The sequence below is a fragment of the Arvicola amphibius genome, chromosome 11 (genome assembly GCF_903992535.2).
Source record: "Arvicola amphibius chromosome 11, mArvAmp1.2, whole genome shotgun sequence".
NCBI lineage: Eukaryota > Metazoa > Chordata > Mammalia > Rodentia > Cricetidae > Arvicola > Arvicola amphibius.
In genome coordinates this window covers 109,459,575-109,480,515 of record NC_052057.2, presented here as the reverse complement: position 1 = coordinate 109,480,515, position 20,941 = coordinate 109,459,575, and the positions used below count along the sequence as shown (strand labels likewise).

The following is a 20,941-nucleotide window of genomic DNA, read 5'->3' as shown; positions in this document are numbered from 1 at the left end:
GTGATGGGACTGAACCGGCAGAGTTCAGGCTCACTCAGCCAGGGGAAGAGCTCCCAGTGGAAGCTCCAAGTGCAGCCCCAGCAGAAGTCAGCCCCACCCAGGATGATTAATGCAGGTGTGTGGACGGGGCATGTGTACTCCATGTTCTCCAGCCCAGTCTAGCCCAAACGAAAGGAAGATTTGAGAATGAATGACAACATGTTTGAGAGAGACCGCGTGAGGTCGCTGATCAAGAGCATAACGTAAAAGGAAAGGGAGTAAATCAAACCACACTGTTGCTTATGTTGATTGTATTCAAATTTTTATTTTCTGAACAAAAAAACTTAAGACAATGATTTTAAATAATAAAACATGATATATTCTAGACACTTAATTGTTTTTTTTTAAAAAGACAGTTTATTATAAATTTGGACTCCTACAGTTCTGCTGATACTTCAACATTTACAGTATTTCTTACTATTTTATCTTCACTCCAAACTTGCTAAACAAAGAGTTACTCTCTGCGTACTGACGCCCCACTTAAGGAAATACTCCATGACCACAGAAAACATACATACAGAACATTTTTTAAAAATATTTACAGAACAAAAGAAGTTTGTCCAGCCATTTGGATTTTGTTTCTTTGCCCATACTGAGATCAACAAAAAAGCTAAGTAGTCAGCAAGATTTCACTTCAGCAGTGCAAAGGGTGGCGTCTACCAAACTCCACTATTCTGACGGACAAACGGCAAACATGCTCAGCGAAACTCAACTCATGAAAGAGCCATAAAAAATAATAATAAACACATAGTGGTTCATAACCAGACTTGTTTTCATTGCGCGACTTTCCTCGGGGGGGGGGGGGGGCAATGTTACCCATTTCACAGAAGGAATAAAAAGAAAGGAATATGCGTCCAAGCCTTTGTTCATAAAGAAAATGCCCTTCAAACAAATTCATCATAAGGCAAGAGAGAGAGGAATGACGCCAGGAGGAAGCGGGAAGGGAGGACAATAGTTTGGCCCGGGAAGATGGAGGTGTGGTGTGAACTCATAGTACATACACATTTACAGACATACTGCAGTTTAGACCGTGTGTGTAGTCATTAGGTAAATGGACTGGCTCAGTAGGATGAAGTCTCTATAAAAAGGAAGTTATTGCTAACAGGCTACACGCTGTGCGCGGACACGGAAGCCTCTGTGACATAGGATGTGAAGCTGCCACAATGCTGGTGTCAGCAGCGGGCGACAGACGGACAATTTGCCACCAAATTCTGAGGGAGAAGCAAAACACCACCTAAAAAAAAGACGGGAAAAAAAGGCCGATGCACTGCCCCTTACATTTTTGCTTATTTTAAACAAAAGTCCAGTTCACCACAAGTTAAGCACAGGCTGACAAGCAAGTTTAGCTGAGTGATGGAGAGAGGAGGGTCAGGTCCGGCATGCACTTACAGCTAGGCTGACCTAGTCTATGGTCATACAAACTGAATACAAAAATTCAATTTAAATAAGACTAGACTATTATAGTAAAAAAAGAAAAAAAACACCAACCCCCCTCCCCCACAAAAAAAACAAATAAACAACACACACACAGAGTAGACTCGGTTAGATACTACTGATTTTAAGAGAAAACCTCATCAAGTCCTCTTAATTCTCTACTGTAATTTATTTACTGATAGCTAGAATATCTACTGACTTAAAAAAGATATTAAATACCTGTATCATGAAATTACATTCTTATTAACAATACAGACATACTGGGTAAGAAAATAGCTCCTGTGAACCGTGTCTGAAATGCATTTCCTTACAACTATCAAAACATCCACTCACACTAAAACAAGAGCACCCCCCACCCCCCTACCCTGACAAAAGCTAAGGAAAGACGGGGCAGGCTGGGCAAGGAGCAGGGAAGGAAAGATTCAGCTCTCCTAATTACAGCACAGTGATTAACATGGTTCAAGACAGCCAACAACAGTTGGTCCGAAAGACGCCTTCAATTCATGGTTAGGATTAAAAACCAATCTCAGCCACTTTTGGTTCATTGCAGTGAGACAGAAAAAAAAATTTCTCACAGATTCATATAAATACTAGACTCCAGCTCTTTTATTATTATTATTATTATTACTTTTTAAAGTTTCCCATTCGTTTTTGCAAGGCCTAGCTACCGTATAACAACTTCTAACGTCTATTTGCTCTGCAACAACTACAAGAGGTAGGCATGAAGCATGAAAAAGTTTCTCAGTCGGCGCCTCCCTGTGAGACGTCATCACTTCACACGGGGGAGGCCGTGACCGGTCCCCTTCTCTCACAGAGCTGCTACTGTCCTGCCTGTACAGATCATGGCGTGAGCACTCAGCAAGAAACTTTCCCTGTTGGAGGATACTGTCATCGTGTCTGCTGCAGAGCAGTCCTGTGTGTGTGTGTGTGTGTGTGTATGTTTATATAGAGATATATAGATATATATATATTCATTTGTTTAAAAAAATAAACAAACACAATGACAACAACAACAAAAAAAACAAACCCAGTTTCCTAGAACCAATTGTCTTGATTCTCGATTCTCTACTTTCACAAAATATCCTATTAGCCAAGACTACAGACCGGTTTGTCGTTTTTTTCCTTTTCACAGATGCAAGTGCCATGCAAATAAATTAAAGAGCAGAGACCACAACATACATGTGATACAACTACTGAAGGTAGATCCTTAAAAGCATTTCTATAAACATAATTTATAATACTTCTGTTCCATTCTCTGTGTACAGTCACGAAGTTCTTGCTACACATCGAGGATTTCCTCTGCTGTTCCTCCACAACGCAACCTGTAGCGACCAGTTCTCCAGCTTATAGTAGGGTCCCATAATGCCGACAAGAAAATGTATATTGTCATGGATTCACGGATGAACCAAGCCACAGCATAATCAAGTTTTGAAAAACACAGTGTGCCACCCTAAGAATTAAAAATAAAAGTCAGTTTATTTACTGTCACACTAAACAGCGAAAGGATAAAATCTGAGGCCAGTGAGGCGGCTCAGCAAGGAAAAACATTTGCTGCCAAAGCCTGACGGCCTGAATTCAATCCCCAGAACCTACCGGGTAGAAGGGAGGACAAGCCCGCACGTGGGAGCAAGGAGAACGCGCGTGCACACACACACACACACACACGCACGCACACATGCGCGCACACACGCGCGCGCGCGCGCGCACACACACACACACAAACAGGTGCACTGAGAAAGAAGAATGAGATCCTAGTACCCCTCTCTTGGCATCACTGAAATTGAAGGAGCCTTGCAATATAGTCTAAAAATGTTTTTATTAGTAAAAGTAGCATTAAAATAACTGCAGTCTTGGCTTGAATATTTGCTTAACATCATTTTTCTGAACTGTACGTTTCAAATTTTGCTTAATTTTTTTTTTTGGTTTTTTGAGACAGGGTCTCTGTAGCTTTGAAGCCTGTCCTAGAACTAGCTCTTGCAGATCAGGCTGGCCTTGAACTCAGGGATCCAACTGCCTCTGCCTCCCAAGTGCTGGAATTAAAGGTGTGCGCCACTACCGCCTGGCCCAAATTTTGCTTAATTTTATGTATACATTTTACTCTTCAGTGTTAAGCTAAAAAATGACTCAAACTTTCTCCAACCTTTTCTAAATTAAAATGGTTTGGGTCCCTCAGCAAATTACTGTAAGCCCTTTCTTGGTATATCTACATACCTGGACACCCCTGAGCTGAATGTAGTCAAATATAAACCATGCCAGGCAATGACACATGAAGAAGACCATGATATCCCATCTGAACACATGGTGGGCTGCCCACCCGATAATTAAACTGGCAACAAAGCATTCTGAAATTGGCTCACAAATTATTGTAGCAGGAAGCATGTTAATTCTCAATTTGGTCCACCTGAAAGAAAGAAACAAACAAACAAAAACAGGATTTTCTTTAAGATATCAGCCTGGTTATAAAAGTTTACAGAAGTAACCACTGACCCCCAAAACTGCAACCCCACTGCCCAGACCCCTCCCCACAGACCCCCCAAACCACTCCCGCACAAATGATCAACTTCTAACCATGTCACAGAAAGACACACACACAGAGACACACAGAAAGACACACACAGAGACACGCACTATTTCCTTTTTACGATCCGGCCTCTTCCATAGCCCAGGTTGGCCTCAAATTCCCTGGTTAGTTAGGGATGACCTTCAGCTCCTGATCCTCTGCACCTGTCACCCAAGTGTGGGGATTACAGGCACACCACCACCCCCAGTGTATGCCATGCTGGGGGTGGAACCCGGGGCTTTCTGCACGCTAGGAAAGCAGTCTGTAAACTTAGCTACACCCCTGCCTTCCCTTTCCAGATTCTCTCTCTCGGCTGGAGAAACAGTCATGGGTGCTGGGAAACAAACTCACATTTTTGGTTGTGAGCTTAGCCTTTAACGGCTGAGCCATCTCTCCAGCCCTCAGATTTGCTTTTACGAATCTCTTTTCTATTTTTATTTAGTAAATAAAAATGGCCATATATTCGTTTACATGATCTATTCTCTGGCAAATGCAGAGCTTAGTTTCAACATCTTTTGGTTTTTAAAAGAACATCTTAGTATTATTAAGAAAATATATTTAGGCATTCAGTTTCTCTTAATACAAGCTCATAGAGATTCACCTGCCTCTGACTCCCAAGTGCTGGGATTAAAGGTATGCACCACAAGGCCTGGCCCTGGACGGGTTTTTAAAGCACGTCATCTACACCACGTAGCATATTACACACACACACACACACACACACACACACACACACACACACACACACTCCTTTTAACAAAGTATAAAATGTTAGTTTACTGGTTTACCTGATCATTCTGGACTGAAATTGAGAAATGGAGTACGAACCAGAGTTTTGCATGGCAACTTGAGTAGACATTGCAAACCTCCAACCTCTGAAAATGAAGACAATGATAATATGATCTATGTTGATGGACACATTCAAGCCTGACTGGTTCTGCATTCATTAGTCACTGTCAGAGTAAGCAGCTGCTGGTATTCAGGACAAGCTCGGTCCTTAAAGATGAACAACCTGATGCTATGGATGTTTCTGCACAACTGCATTACCCCACAATGGTATCGCATTTTGGCCAGAAGGAACTACATTCCCTAGGTTTATAGTTCAAGAAACTTAAACGTGGCCATCAAAGTACTTGGTGGGAAGAGTTCACACTCACAGTTTTGTCTCCGATTGCCCTCCTGTGTGTGTGTGCTCATTCAACAAGAAAAGTAACCAAGTGGCATTGTGTCTCAACTGAAGACACCAGGTGACCATGAACTTCATAAGGAAGAGCTTCAAGGAATATATTCATCAAAACAAGCAAACAAACTTTTTTTTAAATAAGAGATCATACAAAGCAGTGATCTCCTTTAACCCAAACACATTCTCTGTGACAGAAAAATGCTAAGTTGTGAGGAGGCTTATTGATGAAGCGTGAAACAATGCGCCAAGAAATTTCAAAGTTTGGGACCGGAGAATAGTTCAGTAGTTTAAGAGCAATTGTTACTCTTCCAGAGGACCTAGGTTTGATTCCCAGCACCCACACTGTGGCGCACAACCACTGGCAACTCCAGTTCCAGGGGAGCAGATGCCCTCGTCTGACCTCTGGGGGCACCAGGCACCCACGAGGCTATATATATATATAGGCACAGGCGAAACTCTCATATTTATAAAATAAAATTAAAAAAAAACTTTGTAGAAAGTTCATCTTCCCCCCTCCACCCCCTCGGGTTTCTCTATGTAACAGTCCTAGCTGTCCTGGAACTAGCTCTTGTAGTCCAGGCTCACAGCAATCCACCTGCCTCTGCCTCCCGCTTGCTGGGATTAAAGGCATGGGCCATCACCGCCCAGCAGAAAGTTCATTTTCAATTGATACCAAGAACTTTAATTTCTCTAAAACACATAGGAAATTTCTACCTGCATTCTCTCAAAAGCCTCCTGTTAGCCCTTTCACAGGAAGCAGCTGGGGGAAATGGGGAAAGGCACTTGCTCATTATTCTTACCTAAGAATACAAAATACGAATGCTCTACCAGAATGACTGGCTTCTGTATTCACTGGCAGAAATAATAAAACAGCCGAATCCAGGGTTGGAACAGAAAGAACAGAAAGAATAAGCCAATACAATAAGCTAGCTTCTAAAAGGAACTCGGTTTTCTCACCGGTCAGCTATTGCTTTGGCCATGAAGTAATCTTCAGCAATGTACTGAGCAAAGGCGATCAGCCCTCCTGCCTGATCCAGCACGTCCTTCCTCATTAGACAAGACATTCCCGTCACACATTTGAAGCCAGTTACATTGGCAGAGATATAGGATCTTGGGTGTGAAGTTCCAAAATATACCTGCCCAAGAAAACACAGACATAATCGATTAGGTTTTCATGTTAAAAGTATGGGTGGTTATAAACTTTTCCTAATGCTTTCTGCTAAATATGACTGCGTATCCTAATACCCTCACACCAGATCCCTGGATAAAAACGCACGACTGCATAACTGTAGCCCAAGCAGTTAGCGATTTGTTCAGCTGACAGCTCACGCTATCATCATTACCAAAAAACATTTACCTCTAGAGTACACTTGGGTAAATATTATCTTTTCTAAAATTGATAAGATTAAAAATCCAAATAAAGTGGAATTTGGATATAAAAATAAGAGTAAATATCAATCTATGTATAAAATATCAACAAATAATATCTCCTGATTTCATAATATTTAATGGCGTGTGTGTGTGTGAGAGAGAGAGAGCATTTTATACATATATACAGATGATATATAGGTGTATCAATGTTCATGATAATTCTATTTCTTCTTAAAACTATTTTTAATTCTGTATATTCATGTAAATAAGTCTGCAGGGGGTTATGTGCACCTGAATGCAGGTTCTGTGGAAGTTGGAGGATCACAACCCTCTGGGGATGGGAGTTCTAGGACACTGTGAGCTGCCTACCTTGGGTGCTAAGAACCCAGTTCTGGTCATCTGCTAGAACAGTACTTACTCTGAACTGCTGAGCCATCTCTCCAGCCCCTAATCTCCAACTGCTCTTTCTCTATAACACTTTGAAGTCCTGAGATATGCAAGTTGACACATCAACAGTGGAACTGACTGCCACCATAAATCCCTATTTATATATCAGATATGCTGCCTTTTCTCATTGGCTTCAAGTGCAGAGCAGTAGGCTTTCTTTGTATTTTTTCAAGACAGGGCTTCTCTGTATAGCCCTGGCTGTCCTGTCCTGGAACTTGCTCTCAAGTTGGCCTCACACTCAAGAGCTCCGCCTGCCTCTGCCTCCCGAGCGCTGAGATGTGCACCCCCTGACACACAGTAGGCTTTCTTTCTTTTTTTCTTTTTCTTTTTTTTTTTTTTTGGTTTTTCGAGACAGGGTTTCCCTGTAGTTTCTAGAGCCTGTCCTGGAACTAGCTCTTGTAGACCAGGCTGGCCTCGAACTCAGAGATCCGCCTGCCTCTGCCTCCCGAGTGCTGGGATTAAAGGCGTGCGCCACCACCGCCCGGCAACACAGTAGGCTTTCTTAATGGTGGTTATTGAGTGCAGAACAACAGGATTTTACAAGGCAGCTAAGACTATGATTCCTGCTACCTAGGGCCAATTCAGACGCCCACGCCCTTGAAGCAATGGTATTTCTGTGACTTCTAAGACCAAAAGTGTCCATTTTAACCCTTACTTAGGCAGTTAACTGAAGTCAAATCATGAGGGGAGACTAGAGGTTGGGTTTAAGATTTCTTTATCACCTAGGAAGACTCTTCTGGTTGGATCTCCATTCATTCTAAGCATAGCAGACTCGGTGCGTTTCACTGACATAAACATCTATGTGGATATTTCTAAAGTAAAAGAACCAATAGTATTTTATTTTAAAACAGCTACCTGAAGTTCATTTTATCAGTCAAAAACTCAAGATTTTAAGACGACAATTTCTGGCAGTAGGAGAAATATTTCCCAAGTCAGTGTTAAGAGAGAGACCATGGGACTTGGGAAATGGCTCAGCTGGCAAAGTAAGGGCCACGTCAACATGATGACCTCAGTTACAGACCCAGCATACACATAAAAAAGCTAGATGTGGTCTGCATCTAGTTCCCAGTCTTGTGGGAACTGCTGCTGGGTGGGCCCTGGAGCTTGTCGGCCACTCCGTCCAGTCAAACTGGGAAGCTCCAGGTTCAGTGAGAGACCGTGTCTCAAATAATCAGGTGGGAAGTATCTGAGAATGAAAACTGATATTGACCTTGAATACCCCCACACACATACACACCCATCCTCCTACACACAAACACACCTGAACATGCATGCACATGCACGAGCGTCAGAAAGAGAGTTAGAGAAAGAGAGATCAAATTGACAAAGGTCAAATCAAAGCTCTCATAATGTGCCTTTCCCTTTTCAGACTTGTAGGGATTAGAAAAATCAAGCGAATGTAAGATGTGCTGAAGAGGAAGCGGATAAACATCAAAACCGAAACCGGGAGTCTTCTCCCCGTGACACAAAGACAAGTCTTGCGTTCTGTTTAATAGTGTAGGAAGAAGTAGATACGGCAGATTAGGAGTCAGCCAATAAAAATGTCCTTTGTGAAGCTTTAATATGGAAAAGCTCATGATGTGGAAAATGATACATAAACCGCTTCTAGAGCACACGAGAGCAACAAAACTAAAAACCACCACCAGTGCCCAAAAGGACCAAATGAAACTGAACCTTAATTGCTATAATTAGTGGGTGGGGGCGTGCTTCTGTGTCTCCACAATTTATCATTCCCTACATGATGGAAGAAGAAGGAAGGAGAAGGAAAACATGCTTTTCAAGACATTTATTTTAAAAGGAAATCAAAGTTGTTTTTAAAAAAAAAAACAAAAAACCAAAACCACAACCACAGACTTGCAAGAACAATGTTTTCCTTAGGGGGAAAACAGGACAGCTCGTCCTGTCAGGGTGAGGGCAGTTCAGCAGTAGGTTCCCAGGGACCTGAGAACTTGCCCCACCTGACAGAGACCAATGAGCTGGCGTCACAACTTACAGACTGTACTTACCTGCTCTAACGTGGCTGCAAAGCCCTGTCTGTCTGCTACATACGGCAGCCCATGGACCAAGCCCACCTTCTCTGTCATCTGATTGACCATGTCAGTTAATGTGTCTGGAATGACTGAAATTTAGGGGGGAAAGGATGGGGAGAGGGACGGGAACAAAACAAAACACAACTCTTTAGTAAAATGTCCATTGATGTAATATATTTTGAATTGCTAGTAAATTACAATAAAAATCTGTTCATTTGACCATTTGGATTTAATAGATAGCAATCATTTATTCTGAGAACATAAAACTTCAAAAAGCTACACATTTTAGCCTGAGCGGTTGAGCCAATATGTGCCAGGCGCAGTCTTTGTTTTCTTTGAAAGAACATTACTAAGCTTAATAAGTGGATTTTATGGAAATCAATAGTCTAGAACCACCATCCAAAACTCAACATGAGGATGGTTCAGAGACAGAATGTAGTTCAGCTGGCAGTGACCTCAGAGGCCTGAGAACTTCCTCCCTAATGAGGTACCAGCCTCTATGTCAGAACCTCCATACTGGAATAAAGACATTGTCCATTAGGCAAGAGCAGGCCAAAGGACCTATGGTCTTCCACAGACTCCTCAACCATAGGAGTGAGCCTACCTTCTCATTGGCAGTAATATGCGCCTGATTGAGTTGGGAAGGTATGACAAGTGTGAATTAAAATTAATATAACCTAAATTAACAAACATGAATATTGAACATGAATTTGGGCCATGAATCCTCGACTTCTAACATTTCTCATTAATTTGTAAGGTTACTGAATGTTAATTTTTAAATTTATATCTTAAGGCAATGAAAAATTTGAACCAATGTCTAACCTTCAAATGGCAAACACCTCAAACCCTACATAACTGTTTTTATTTCCTTCTATTTGTTAAGAACTAAACCTATGGTATAAAGCAAACAAGTTGTGTCTGTGTCTTAAGATACCCATATGGCAATAGTTTCATGACACAGGCCTGTAGTCCTGGCTGCTCAGGAGGCTGCAGCAAGACAAAGATCCCGCCTTAGGGGTAGGTTGGGCTGTGGCTACAGTTTGCTGGTCATGAATGACATCTTATGTTCAATCCACAGCACCTCAACAAACAAAAATCCCTCCCTATTTTAGGTAACGGTTCTCAACCTGGACAATTCCTTATAAGTGACATTTGTTGAGTTGAGAAGGGGGAAGGGAGCTAGTGGCAGCCAGTGGGTGAAGGTCAGGCATGTTGGCAACATTTCCTCCAGGACAGCCAGGATGACAAACTCTTTAGGCCACTAGATCGCTATGAGGACAAGGAACTCAATCTAACAAAAATACCATAGAGCTTAATACAAATGTTTACACCTATAAATCCTGCTTGGTATGTAAAAGGCTTTTTGCAATAGGTATGGTGGCTCATACCTATAACTCCAGCAGTCAGAAGGGATAGGCATAATAGCCACAGGTTCAAGGTCAGCCCGGTTTGTGTAGTGAATCCCAAGGCTGCACAATGAGACTCTGTCTTAACAGGTCTCAAAAATAACCATTAAAAAAAACCAAACCAAACCAAACAAACAAAAAAACCTTCTTGCTAAAGTTTAAATAAATTTTTAAAAAGACACAAATGCCTTTAAATAAATTTATATATTTTTGGGAATATGAGCTCAATGATCTGACTCTGGGTAAAATAGTGTATTACAGAATAAAACAGAGTTTTAGAGTGTCTAACAAAGAATAAATGTTACACCAGAGAAAGGCTGTAGACGGGATAACGGATCATCACGACTTTCTCAATGGGTGAAATTTTCAAAATGCAAATATTTTAATTTAATCTAGGTTAGGTTAAAAAAAGTTAAAATCTTAGTGACTAAAACTGACATAATACCATAAATATGACGTAAATTATCACGCAATTCAAAGATTGATAAATAATATATTTTCAAAATGTTTTTGGTATTTTACCATCAAGTGAAGAGTTTTATAAAATAAGAAAATCTTACCTCTTATTCCACTATCACAAATCCATATGAGATCATATTTTGCAACTTCATATCCTGGCATCAAATTATTAATTTTAGGATTAATGCCAACCTTTTTGCCACCTAAAAATGCAAAGGTACAATAGTAACAGATTTATATAATGCTGAAAAGATACATGATGGAGAAAAAAAAGTACTACCATATTTCATAATTTAAACGTTCCCAATTACTCATAATAAATCTGTAAAAATTACTCATCCACAAAAGGAGACTTGACTTTCTCTTTGACAATCCAGTCTGTTTTCTATTTGTAAATTCTTCCACTGCCACTATGAGCTAACACTTAACACTATGTACAACATAATGATGTTGTAACAGCCATGGGCTGAGAACCTGAAAACTGCTGAGACTCCTCATCACAAATCAGTGTGAAGAATACATGTTCACTAATTTGATTGAGCCGTTCCACAGTATACACATATTTCAAAACATCACCCTATGCATTATTAATGCATTATTATAAATACAAGCATTGTATTTAGTGGTAGGAAATAACTGAAGACAAAACAGACAGCCAGCCCACAGGACTCATTTTGAAGTTACAGTGTGATGGCGATGTAGAGAAACTGCCCATCATTAGTACACCACTAACCATTATATAAAGAAAAGGCTGACACTGAAAACACCTTAGAAACAAAAAGAATACGGGCAATACAGGAGGGACACCTAAAACTAAGGATCATGAGAAGGTATATGGAAACCTCATACCATAGAAGTTGTATGAAAGAAATCGAAATGGGATCACCAAATAACGGGGGAGAAAAAGCTCCAACTGGACGTTTTCTTTAGCAAACGAAACCTCCAGTGCTGGGAACAGGCTGCAGTTCATCACGTTGCTGGCCAAAGGGGTCCCTTAAAATCCTCCAAGAAGCCCAGGCTATCCCCAAGGCTTCCCACAAACTGATGGCAAGGCCCCATTGTCGAAGACAACACCTACACAACTCACTAAACATGGAGAGATCGAGCTAGTGACCACCTAGAGCCTTCACCCCTACTGGCTGGTGCTCATGGGACTGGAAGGCGCTCTGCATACCTACACCTGCCTGTAGGACACTATGGTACAACAGAGGCACGGTAGTGTGAGCATAACTGATTATATATGGATCTGATTATAATTAAGGTCCACTCCATGAGATGGAAACCTGCCCAACACTGCTGGAATGGCCAGGAGCCTGAGACTAGATAGATACTGGACTGAGGCACGAGCCAAAACAGAAAAAGGGAAAAAAAGATTTCAGAAAAAAAAAAAAAACCAAAACAAAACAAAACAACAAATACTCACACCTGATTATTGAGTACGATATTATTTGTATGCCATTTGGTAACCAAGACCTTTTCCCCATAACTTCCCTTGAATTAATAGAATTATCTTTCCCCTCCCCCAAGGAAACACACTTAAAGCAAGCATGTTGTCTATCTTTACTGAGTGCCTAATCTAGAGTCAACTGCAGAGAAGATTACTGATATTTAAAACTACCAAAGCAAAATGACTTGCACGAACCCTGGTACTTACCTATAAATAATCTAGCATCAACATTTGGGTATTTTCCAAGGAGTTTCTTACATACATCGATGGCTGGATCGTCATGATCTTGTACACAAAGGAGCACTTCATACTAGTCAAAAGAAGGAACTAACATTGATTAACCTTGTACAAAATAAGCACTCACTAAGAACGTTTCTAGATTGATTAAAAACTGTAAAAAAAGAAGCAACTATGCACAAAGAGTTGACAAGTTTAGGGAGGCATCCTAAGGGTACAGATGCTCAGGGTGAGTGTCGTGTGGGCGGAGACGGTTTCTCCAGGCCAAGGAGCTGTCTGTCAGCGACAGGGAGAGCCCGGCAGTGCCTGAGGTTGATGGTTGTCATTCCCTGACAGGCCCCACCCCATGACAACCTGCACATCAAGCTTGTTCATGACCTGCACCACTGAACGTACACACGGTGCTTTAAGATGGGCGGGAGTGTAAAAACCTACACGGAGAGGAAGCGAGGAAGCGAAGCCCAGGGCCCTCCCCATTCTCCAGACTCTGTGTCCTAGAATGCAGTTTCACTTCCTGAAGGTGCTACAAACTACAAATTAAGCCCCGTAAAGGACGAAATGTCATTAGATTTTTTTTCTTTTTTTTTTTGTTTTTTTGGTTTTTCGAGACAGGGTTTCCCTGTAGTTTCTAGAGCCTGTCCTGGAACTAGCTCTTGTAGACCAGGCTGGTCTCGAACTCAGAGATCCGCCTGCCTCTGCCTCCCGAGTGCTGGGATTAAAGGCGTGCGCCACCACTGCCCGGCTAGATTTTTTTCTTAAAAATTTATTTGGCTGTCTTCATTTTTTTTTTTTTATAGATCAAATAGAATTTGACTGAACACTTACTCCCCTGAAAGGCGTACTTCATGGAGCTCGTAAGCATGAAAACGCCCAGGACTTCATTTTGCTCAATGCTGTTTGGTTGGAGCAGCAATTGTGAGGGCTTGATGGCCCTGCCACAGCTGTCCTGTCACAGAGACTCACTAGAGCCACGGGAAAGCCCGCCCTGTTTACTTCTTTGTTAAGTATATAAATGCAGGAAGCGGAAACAAAATATTCATAACGCCTTCAGCATACACCTCACCTCACGAGAAACTGGCAGGAAAGCTTTGGCCAGGAAAGTGGGAGAAGAAGGGGGAAACAAGGAATGCATCCCTCATGATTTCTACCTCTTTCTACAAATTCTATCCAATAATATGTGCTTCACTGATGATTGATCAAAAGTGCTCCTCAAGAAGGGTTAACCCAACCATTAGTCATCTGGCCTCAAAAGGCCGGGTGAAAGTCTGAGAGCAAAGGCGGCCATTCCTACCACACCCCTGAAACTTCCCAGAGGGCCGAGTCTACAAGCTTCCTGAGCTCTGAACACACTCGGCGGAGAAAGACTGTGTCCTTAATAATGAAGATTAGAAAGGCTACGTGACTTTTTAAAGGGCAAAACCCAACAGCTAGCTTTCTTCCTAACGAGCTGCTCAGACAGGCTCACCCAGAAGAATCCCTTGCTCTGCTCCGCCATTTGTGCTGCTCCACAGGTATGAATAAGCTGGGCGAAGAAAGCACTTCAAGCAGCGATTCTACCAGACGCTAAGTAATGGGAAAAGGCTTTCACCCTAAGTCCTAAATATGCTTTAATACATGAGTTAATGATGTTGTATATCAAGCAAAATAATATATTTTCCCTCCACCTGGTTCATATAGAATACACTAGCCTCAAATTCCCTATGTACCAGGGACTAGGGTTTTATGCCTGTATCCACACCTAGTTTATGCAGCACCGGTGATGGAGCTTAGAGATTCAGATGATGGAGCCCAGAGCCAGGCAAGTGCTCTACTGAGGTACAGTCTACCTCTCAAGTGTATACATACATATATATGTGTGTATATGTATACATTCACACACACACACACACACACACACACACACACACACACACACACACCCTGAGCAATTATTTTTAAGAACTCTATACTCGAGGTTTTACAGAAAATTTTGTATTTGGGTTACAAATATAGACTATACACCTCCTGCAAATGAACTTAGACTCCGAGTCCCTAGAGCAGCTGCTGACCCAGGACAGGAGACAAGTGCACTTGTGAACTCATCTGGGAAACTGAGGGAAACAGAGCACAGACAAGAGAGGTTTTTAAAGAAACCACCTCTAAAAATTCAACGCTTTGAAAAGTAGTATCGAACATGTCATCTGTGCTCAAGAACTAGATGGCTTTGCGCTACACTTAACCACACTGTTAATGTTTCCAAAGTAAAATACTGACAGAACACGCCTCCCTTAGATGTAGGCATCTTACCAATTCCTCTGGCTTTCTACTTCAGAAAGTAAACTACATGAGACTAGAAAATGCCTCTGGTGTATGCTGTTACTCATTTCATACTGAAGATCAACACAGCTTTCCCTTCCACCAAGTTAAATGACAAGTATACTACAGAACATGAAAGGAACCACATGGAACTAGTTCTCTGAGCTGAGATGGGACGGCGGCAGAAAAACCACAATGTGAGGTTACATTCCACATACAAACCACGTGGATGCTAAGCCAGATGCTAAGGTTTGCTTATAATCCACAAAATACATTTTTTTCCATTCACAAGAATAAACTTCCCTTTGCATTCACTTAAAGAATATAGGCTTGAAAACCTTCCAACTTCCTTATTGCAAGCAAACCTTACTTTAATTTTACGTGCATACAACATCAGTACTTCTGCCTTATATGCAGTGTTAAAATTCCCAATGTTTCCGATGAGGAAATGAAAAGAAAAAAAAACAAAAAAAACAACAACAACAACAAAAAAAACAAAAACAAAAACCAAACCCACAGTCTAGAGCATCTCTCATGGGCACAGCAAGCACCACACTTACTTTGGGATAATCCAGTTCAAAGAATGTCTCCAAGTTGTTGATTAGGTTAGGATCCACCCCCTTCAACGGTTTCAGAAGAGAGACACCAGGGAGCTTGCTATATGGCTGTTTGTCTGTTGCCTTCTTGTTGAGGTGTAACCGGCTAGAAAGAACAAAAACAACATGAGTTATTCCTAGAGAAAGTGTTGGTGTGAAATCAAAAGAAAGCACCCACAACACTGATAGATCATTAAACGGGATTTTCCTTTCCGTTCTTTTTCTTTTGAAGCAGCATTGGCGTTAAATATTTTAATAAAGGCTTTAATAAAAGTACAAAGGCCAAGAGAAAGCGAGGCAGGCAGAGCAAAGGGAGACACATCCAAAAGGACTGATTGGCCTGGGCACCTCGAGGGGAGGGGATTTTGCTTCTAGGTTTTCGTCTATGTGCGTGTGTTTTAAAGACAGGGTCTTATATAGCCAAGGATACTCTTGAACCTTTCAGTTTATGGACTCGAACCCAGGGCTTCACACAAGCTGGCCAAACCCTCTACAGCTGTGCCACAGCCCAGGACTAAGAGGGGAATTTTCAAACTGACATCTTCCTGAGGAGATCTGAAAATGGAGAGAAGATGAACAAACAACTACCAGGGTAGGAAAATTACCAGGAAGCAGAATGGATGTTCCAATGAAGACCGGTACACAGATGCACCCTGCGTGTTCGTTACTCAGAGCTATGCCCCAGTGCTTAGCAACTGTGGGGTCCCAGAGAGGCAGTCGGTGGATGCACACTGACTTGAAAACAGCTTAGAGGGTGCGATGTTTGCTGTGCAAGCACGAGGCCCTGCGTTCACATCCCCTCTAGACAACATGACTGTCCCACCTCTCAGACTGCCAGAAGGCTGCAGAAGTGATAAGCACACTTTGAGCATGTACTATAGAGCAGCAGCAGGCAGGCTGCACAGAAGCAAGAGAGCAAGGCGAACGGAATGAATGCCTAATGGCAATAAGCTCAGGCTGGCAGGGTAGAAAAGAAGGTTGAAGGAAGGAAAAAGAGCAAAACAAAAGACAACTCAGATCAAAAAACTTGTCTGAGAGACACCAGAAGAGACACCAGCAGCACCAGTTCACAGAGAAGCCGGCTCTGATTCACATCACTGGTCCATGCCAAAGACAATTCAACTCCTAACGAGGGGCGCCAGCCAAGTGGAGAGGACATGCTCAGGTCTCCCTCCACACTTATACAGTGCAGGTCCGTCTCACCAGCCGTCACCAGGCAGCTGGCAGTAATTAGATGTGGGAGCACTCATGGGTCCAGCTACAAGGTGTCCTGGGACCCAGGTGTCTCCACGCTTTAGTATCTCTGCAATCAATGGCATCTTAGAATTGCTCCAGCCAGACGGCGGTCCTGCCAGGAGCATGAAGACCAACCGAGACCTAGCAGACAACAAGCCCCATTAGAACCATCACATCTTCAATTCAAAGAACGATGCTACCCAATACTACAAATGCACAGACGACGTGGGGGTGCACCAGAGCCGTGCCGGTGCACACCAGGCAGCTTGGGCTCGCAGAGGAAGGCAGAGGGCACTGCAGCAAGCGCCTACAGTTTTATAAACGACCACGGAAACATCTTTGAAGAAACTAGGTCGCTGACAATAGGAAAATGTAAATCAACACGTTTCAAGAGGAGGAGTAGTGTCAACCTCTAAGCCACAACACCAAACGCTAGGAACCGTTGGAACACCATCCAAGTGTGGACTGACCGCAGCAGCTGCTATACTGTTTTGCCAGGAGAAGGAACTGAGAGAAGGTTTTCAGAAAACTTAAAATGTAGCTATCTGACACTACCATACACCTGGGCAGTAACTGGCTATTTCTTTTTCTTAGTAGTTGGCAAGATGCCAAGCTAGGGCACACTGGAAAATACCGGTCTACAGGGTTCACCCGCAGTGTTAAAGGAAGCAATGGCCACATACACACAAACACATCTTCCCGTTTCTAACAAAATGGCAGACCAGACAGGTGTCTGCAAAAACCCATCCTGGTGAACGGGCGTCTGGATGGTGGGCGTGAAAACAAAGTTCACCTTGCACACCTTAGCCGCCTGAACCTGCAACATGGTATCACAAACCTGCATCCCGAAAAATACTGAGGGTCTCATAAAAGTTTTTCTGTCCCTCCCACCCATCCCATCTGGTCCGCATGTCCACAGTTTGCCAGTCACTGACAGACGCGAACTGTGTAGCACAGCCTGGCCTTGAACTCCTGATCCTCCTGCCTCGGCCTCTGAACAGTGGGCTCTGTTCAGTAACCTCTGAACACCAGGCCTAAGTCACCTGTCTGGTCCTTCAAGAGATTGTGAAGATGGAACCGCCAGAGCCCACGCACAGAATGCAGGTGTACACACAGTAAGGAAAACTCCTCAGTTATTGCAGACCGGAGCCCAAGAACGCTGTGGGGCTAACAACCGTACCTTGAAATCTGGAAATGTGACAAGTGTGCTTTGAGGAAGATAAAAAAAAAATCCGTTTGGACACCTTGTGTCAGTGTCTGGAATCCCGGAAAGCAAAGGCCATAAGAGAAAGCTGGAGACACTGCTTCTCTTAGAGCCAGTGGCTGAGGAACGAGACACTGTCAAGAACCAAGTGCAAAGCATGCATCTATGCCAGTGGGTCTCAGTCTGCGGGACGTGACCAATCTTTCACAGGGGTCACCCAAGACTACTGGAAAGCACAATACTTACATTATAATTCATAACAGTAGCAAAACTACAGTTATGATCTAGCAGCAAAAACAATTTTACGGTTGGCGTCACCACAACATGAGGAACTAAAGGGTCACAGCGTTAGAAAGGTTGAGGACCACTGTCCTATGCAATGAGCAGCTCAAAGGTCAGATAAGACAAAAAATTGCACACAGCAGTAGAAGACAGAACTGGACACTGGATTGGATGAAACTAGCCAGAACACATCATAGATAATAAAGGCAAAACAAAAACATACCCAGAAATGATGAAAAACATACGTGATGGAGGTAATAGGACAAAAGGCCTAAGACTAGCAATTTACTATTGATCCATTTTCACTTATCAAAATAATTTTATTTTTTATTTTTTTATTTTTATTTATTTTTTTGTCTTTTGAGACAGGGTTTCTCTGTGTATCCCTGACTGTCCTGGAACTTGCTCTGTCTATCCATCTGCCTCTGCCTCCTGAGTGCTGGGATTAAGGGCATGTACCACCACCACCAGGCTAAAAGGACATTTTATTATGACATTTTTTCTCACCACTTCCAATTACTTTCTTTTGTACCCCTTCTTCTGCTCATATCTGTTTCTAGAGTCACCAACTCTATTTTCATGACATCTTATTAGTATCAGTTCTCAGGAAATCGTGTATTTAGAAATGAGCTCGCACTGAACTAGAGGATTTCTGGTGGTTCGCTAGAAGCCTGCATCCCTCACACGCTATCAAATGGGTTCCTGGTATAACACAGTTAATAAAAACCCAGAGACTGATATTGGGATTCAACCTGAAGGTCAGAAAAGCTAAACAGCCAGCCACTGACTCTTACCTCTGCCTCAGTCAGAAATGGTGATCCTGCCTCCAGGAATCCTCAAAGTGAGACTGACCGAGAGCTGTCTCTGCCCGTTTCATATTCCTCTCTAGTGCTGGGACTTGAGGCGTGCACCACTGCTGCCTGGGATCCATGGCAAACCAGTGTGGGTACTGGGATTAAAGGTGTGTGTCACCACTGCCTGGTCTACAAGGCTGCTCAGTGCAGCTGTTTTGCTCGCTGAACTTCAGGCAAAGTTTATTTATTAAAATACAAACGAAATATCACTATATCCCGTGCCCCAAAGGGGTCATTGGCCTTGCCTCTGGCAGAAGAGGAATGCGCCAGTGGTTACACCTCAAAGCCCATGCTGGCCTCCAGGTTCCCTCAGTCTCTACCTGCCCCCCCCCCCCATAACCACTTGTTGTCCATACAATGACAAAGTTTTCCCCTGCCTATCAGCTATCTCCACTATTCTCTCTGGCTTTTCTTGAAGATAGCTCTAGCCATGAACAATCTGCTTTCTTTCTCTCTGCTCTGGACTCTTCCTGATGTCTCTGGATGCTCTTTATGCTCTTACAGTAAAAACGTTCCCCCAATGATGGCGTGGTCATGTGGGAAGTTTCTTTACCATGCCCCCTCACAAACACCTATTATTATTACTAATCTTGAGGCTGTGTATGAGCAAAAACATGGTATTTGCTTGAGTTTGGCTAATTTCTTTTAACACAATGATCTCCAGTTCCACTCACTTTCCTGCAAATGACATCATTTTGTTGTTCTGTATGGCTGAATAAAATGTCTATCAGCTTTTTGTTATCTGTTGACGGGTAACTAGTCAGACCCTGTTGCTTGGCTACTGCAAATATGCCTCAATAAATATGAGTCTGTGGGTGTATCTACTACATGCTGAAAGCCTTCTGCTATCCACCCAGAAGTTTAATGAATCAAACGGTAGTTATCTTTAGCTTGAGGAAGCCCCATACCGATAAAATGTAATGATTCATACCTATTGATCCACTGAGTGCTAAGAAAGTGTCTCAAAACTCTGATGTCAACGTGCTGACCAATCAATCCATAGTCGCACGCAGTCCTCTACTAAGCCCACTGTATCTGGCAGGCGGTAGCTAAGTGAGCAATGGCAACAGGGAGGGGTCTTCTAGACCCAGAGAGTAAGTCCTACCTCCTTCCCCTTTTTATTAGGATGCCCACTGTAAGACGATAGACTGACAGGCCTCCTTCCTCTTGAGCTCTCCGTACTGAGAACGCAGTGCTGCTGTTAGACTCAGTACGGCTTCTAGGTGGATGGATGGAGAGAATGGAGAAGGACCACTGATGGAGGAGGGTCATCTGTCTATGTGTTACTTTCATTGGTTAATAAAGAAACTGTTTTGGCCCTTTAATAGGACAGAAAATTAGGTAGGAGGAGTAGACAGAACAGAATTCTGGGAAGAAGGGAAGTGAGGCAGTCGCCATGCCTCTCCTCTCTGAGATGGATGCAAGTTAAGATTTTTCCCAGTAAGCCACCATCTCGTGGTGCTACACAGATTACTAATTATGGGTTAAAGCAAGATATGAGAATTAGCCAATAAGAGGCTGAAACTAATGGACCAGGCAGTGTTTAAATGAATACAGTTTCAGTGTAGTTATTTTGGGTAAAGCTAGCAGTGCAGGAGCCGGGTGGCGGGAAGCGGCCACAGCTCCTACAGACCACTTCTGAGATTTCTCACAAATTCAAACCATACGACACTGCGCTGCTCCTCTTTCTTTTTTTTTCTTTTTTTTTTCTTTCTTTTTTTTTTTTTTTTGGTTTTTTGAGACAGGGTTTCCCTGTAGTTTCTAGAGCCTGTCCTGGAGCTAGCTCTTGTAGACCAGGCTGGCCTCGAACTCAGAGATCCGCCTGCCTCTGCCTGCTCCTCTTTACCCAATAGGCCCTTAG

The 20,941-nt window shown here is 42.7% G+C and overlaps 1 protein-coding gene across 1 annotated transcript in view; it reads right to left on the bottom strand.

Annotated features, from left to right (window-relative positions):
• Nucleotides 1-279: 279 nt before the first annotated feature.
• Ugcg (UDP-glucose ceramide glucosyltransferase) overlaps nt 280-20,941 on the bottom strand; it is a 33,906-nt gene continuing 13,244 nt past the window's right edge. The window contains exons 2-9 of the mRNA XM_038348112.1: nt 15,469-15,610; nt 12,584-12,686; nt 11,031-11,132; nt 9,041-9,153; nt 6,174-6,352; nt 4,822-4,908; nt 3,685-3,874; nt 280-2,923 (exon numbers count right to left, since the gene is read on the bottom strand). Coding sequence (XP_038204040.1) covers nt 2,753-2,923; nt 3,685-3,874; nt 4,822-4,908; nt 6,174-6,352; nt 9,041-9,153; nt 11,031-11,132; nt 12,584-12,686; nt 15,469-15,610 — 1,087 coding nt within the window. The 3' untranslated portion in view covers nt 280-2,752. The remainder of the gene's footprint in view (nt 2,924-3,684; nt 3,875-4,821; nt 4,909-6,173; nt 6,353-9,040; nt 9,154-11,030; nt 11,133-12,583; nt 12,687-15,468; nt 15,611-20,941) is intronic.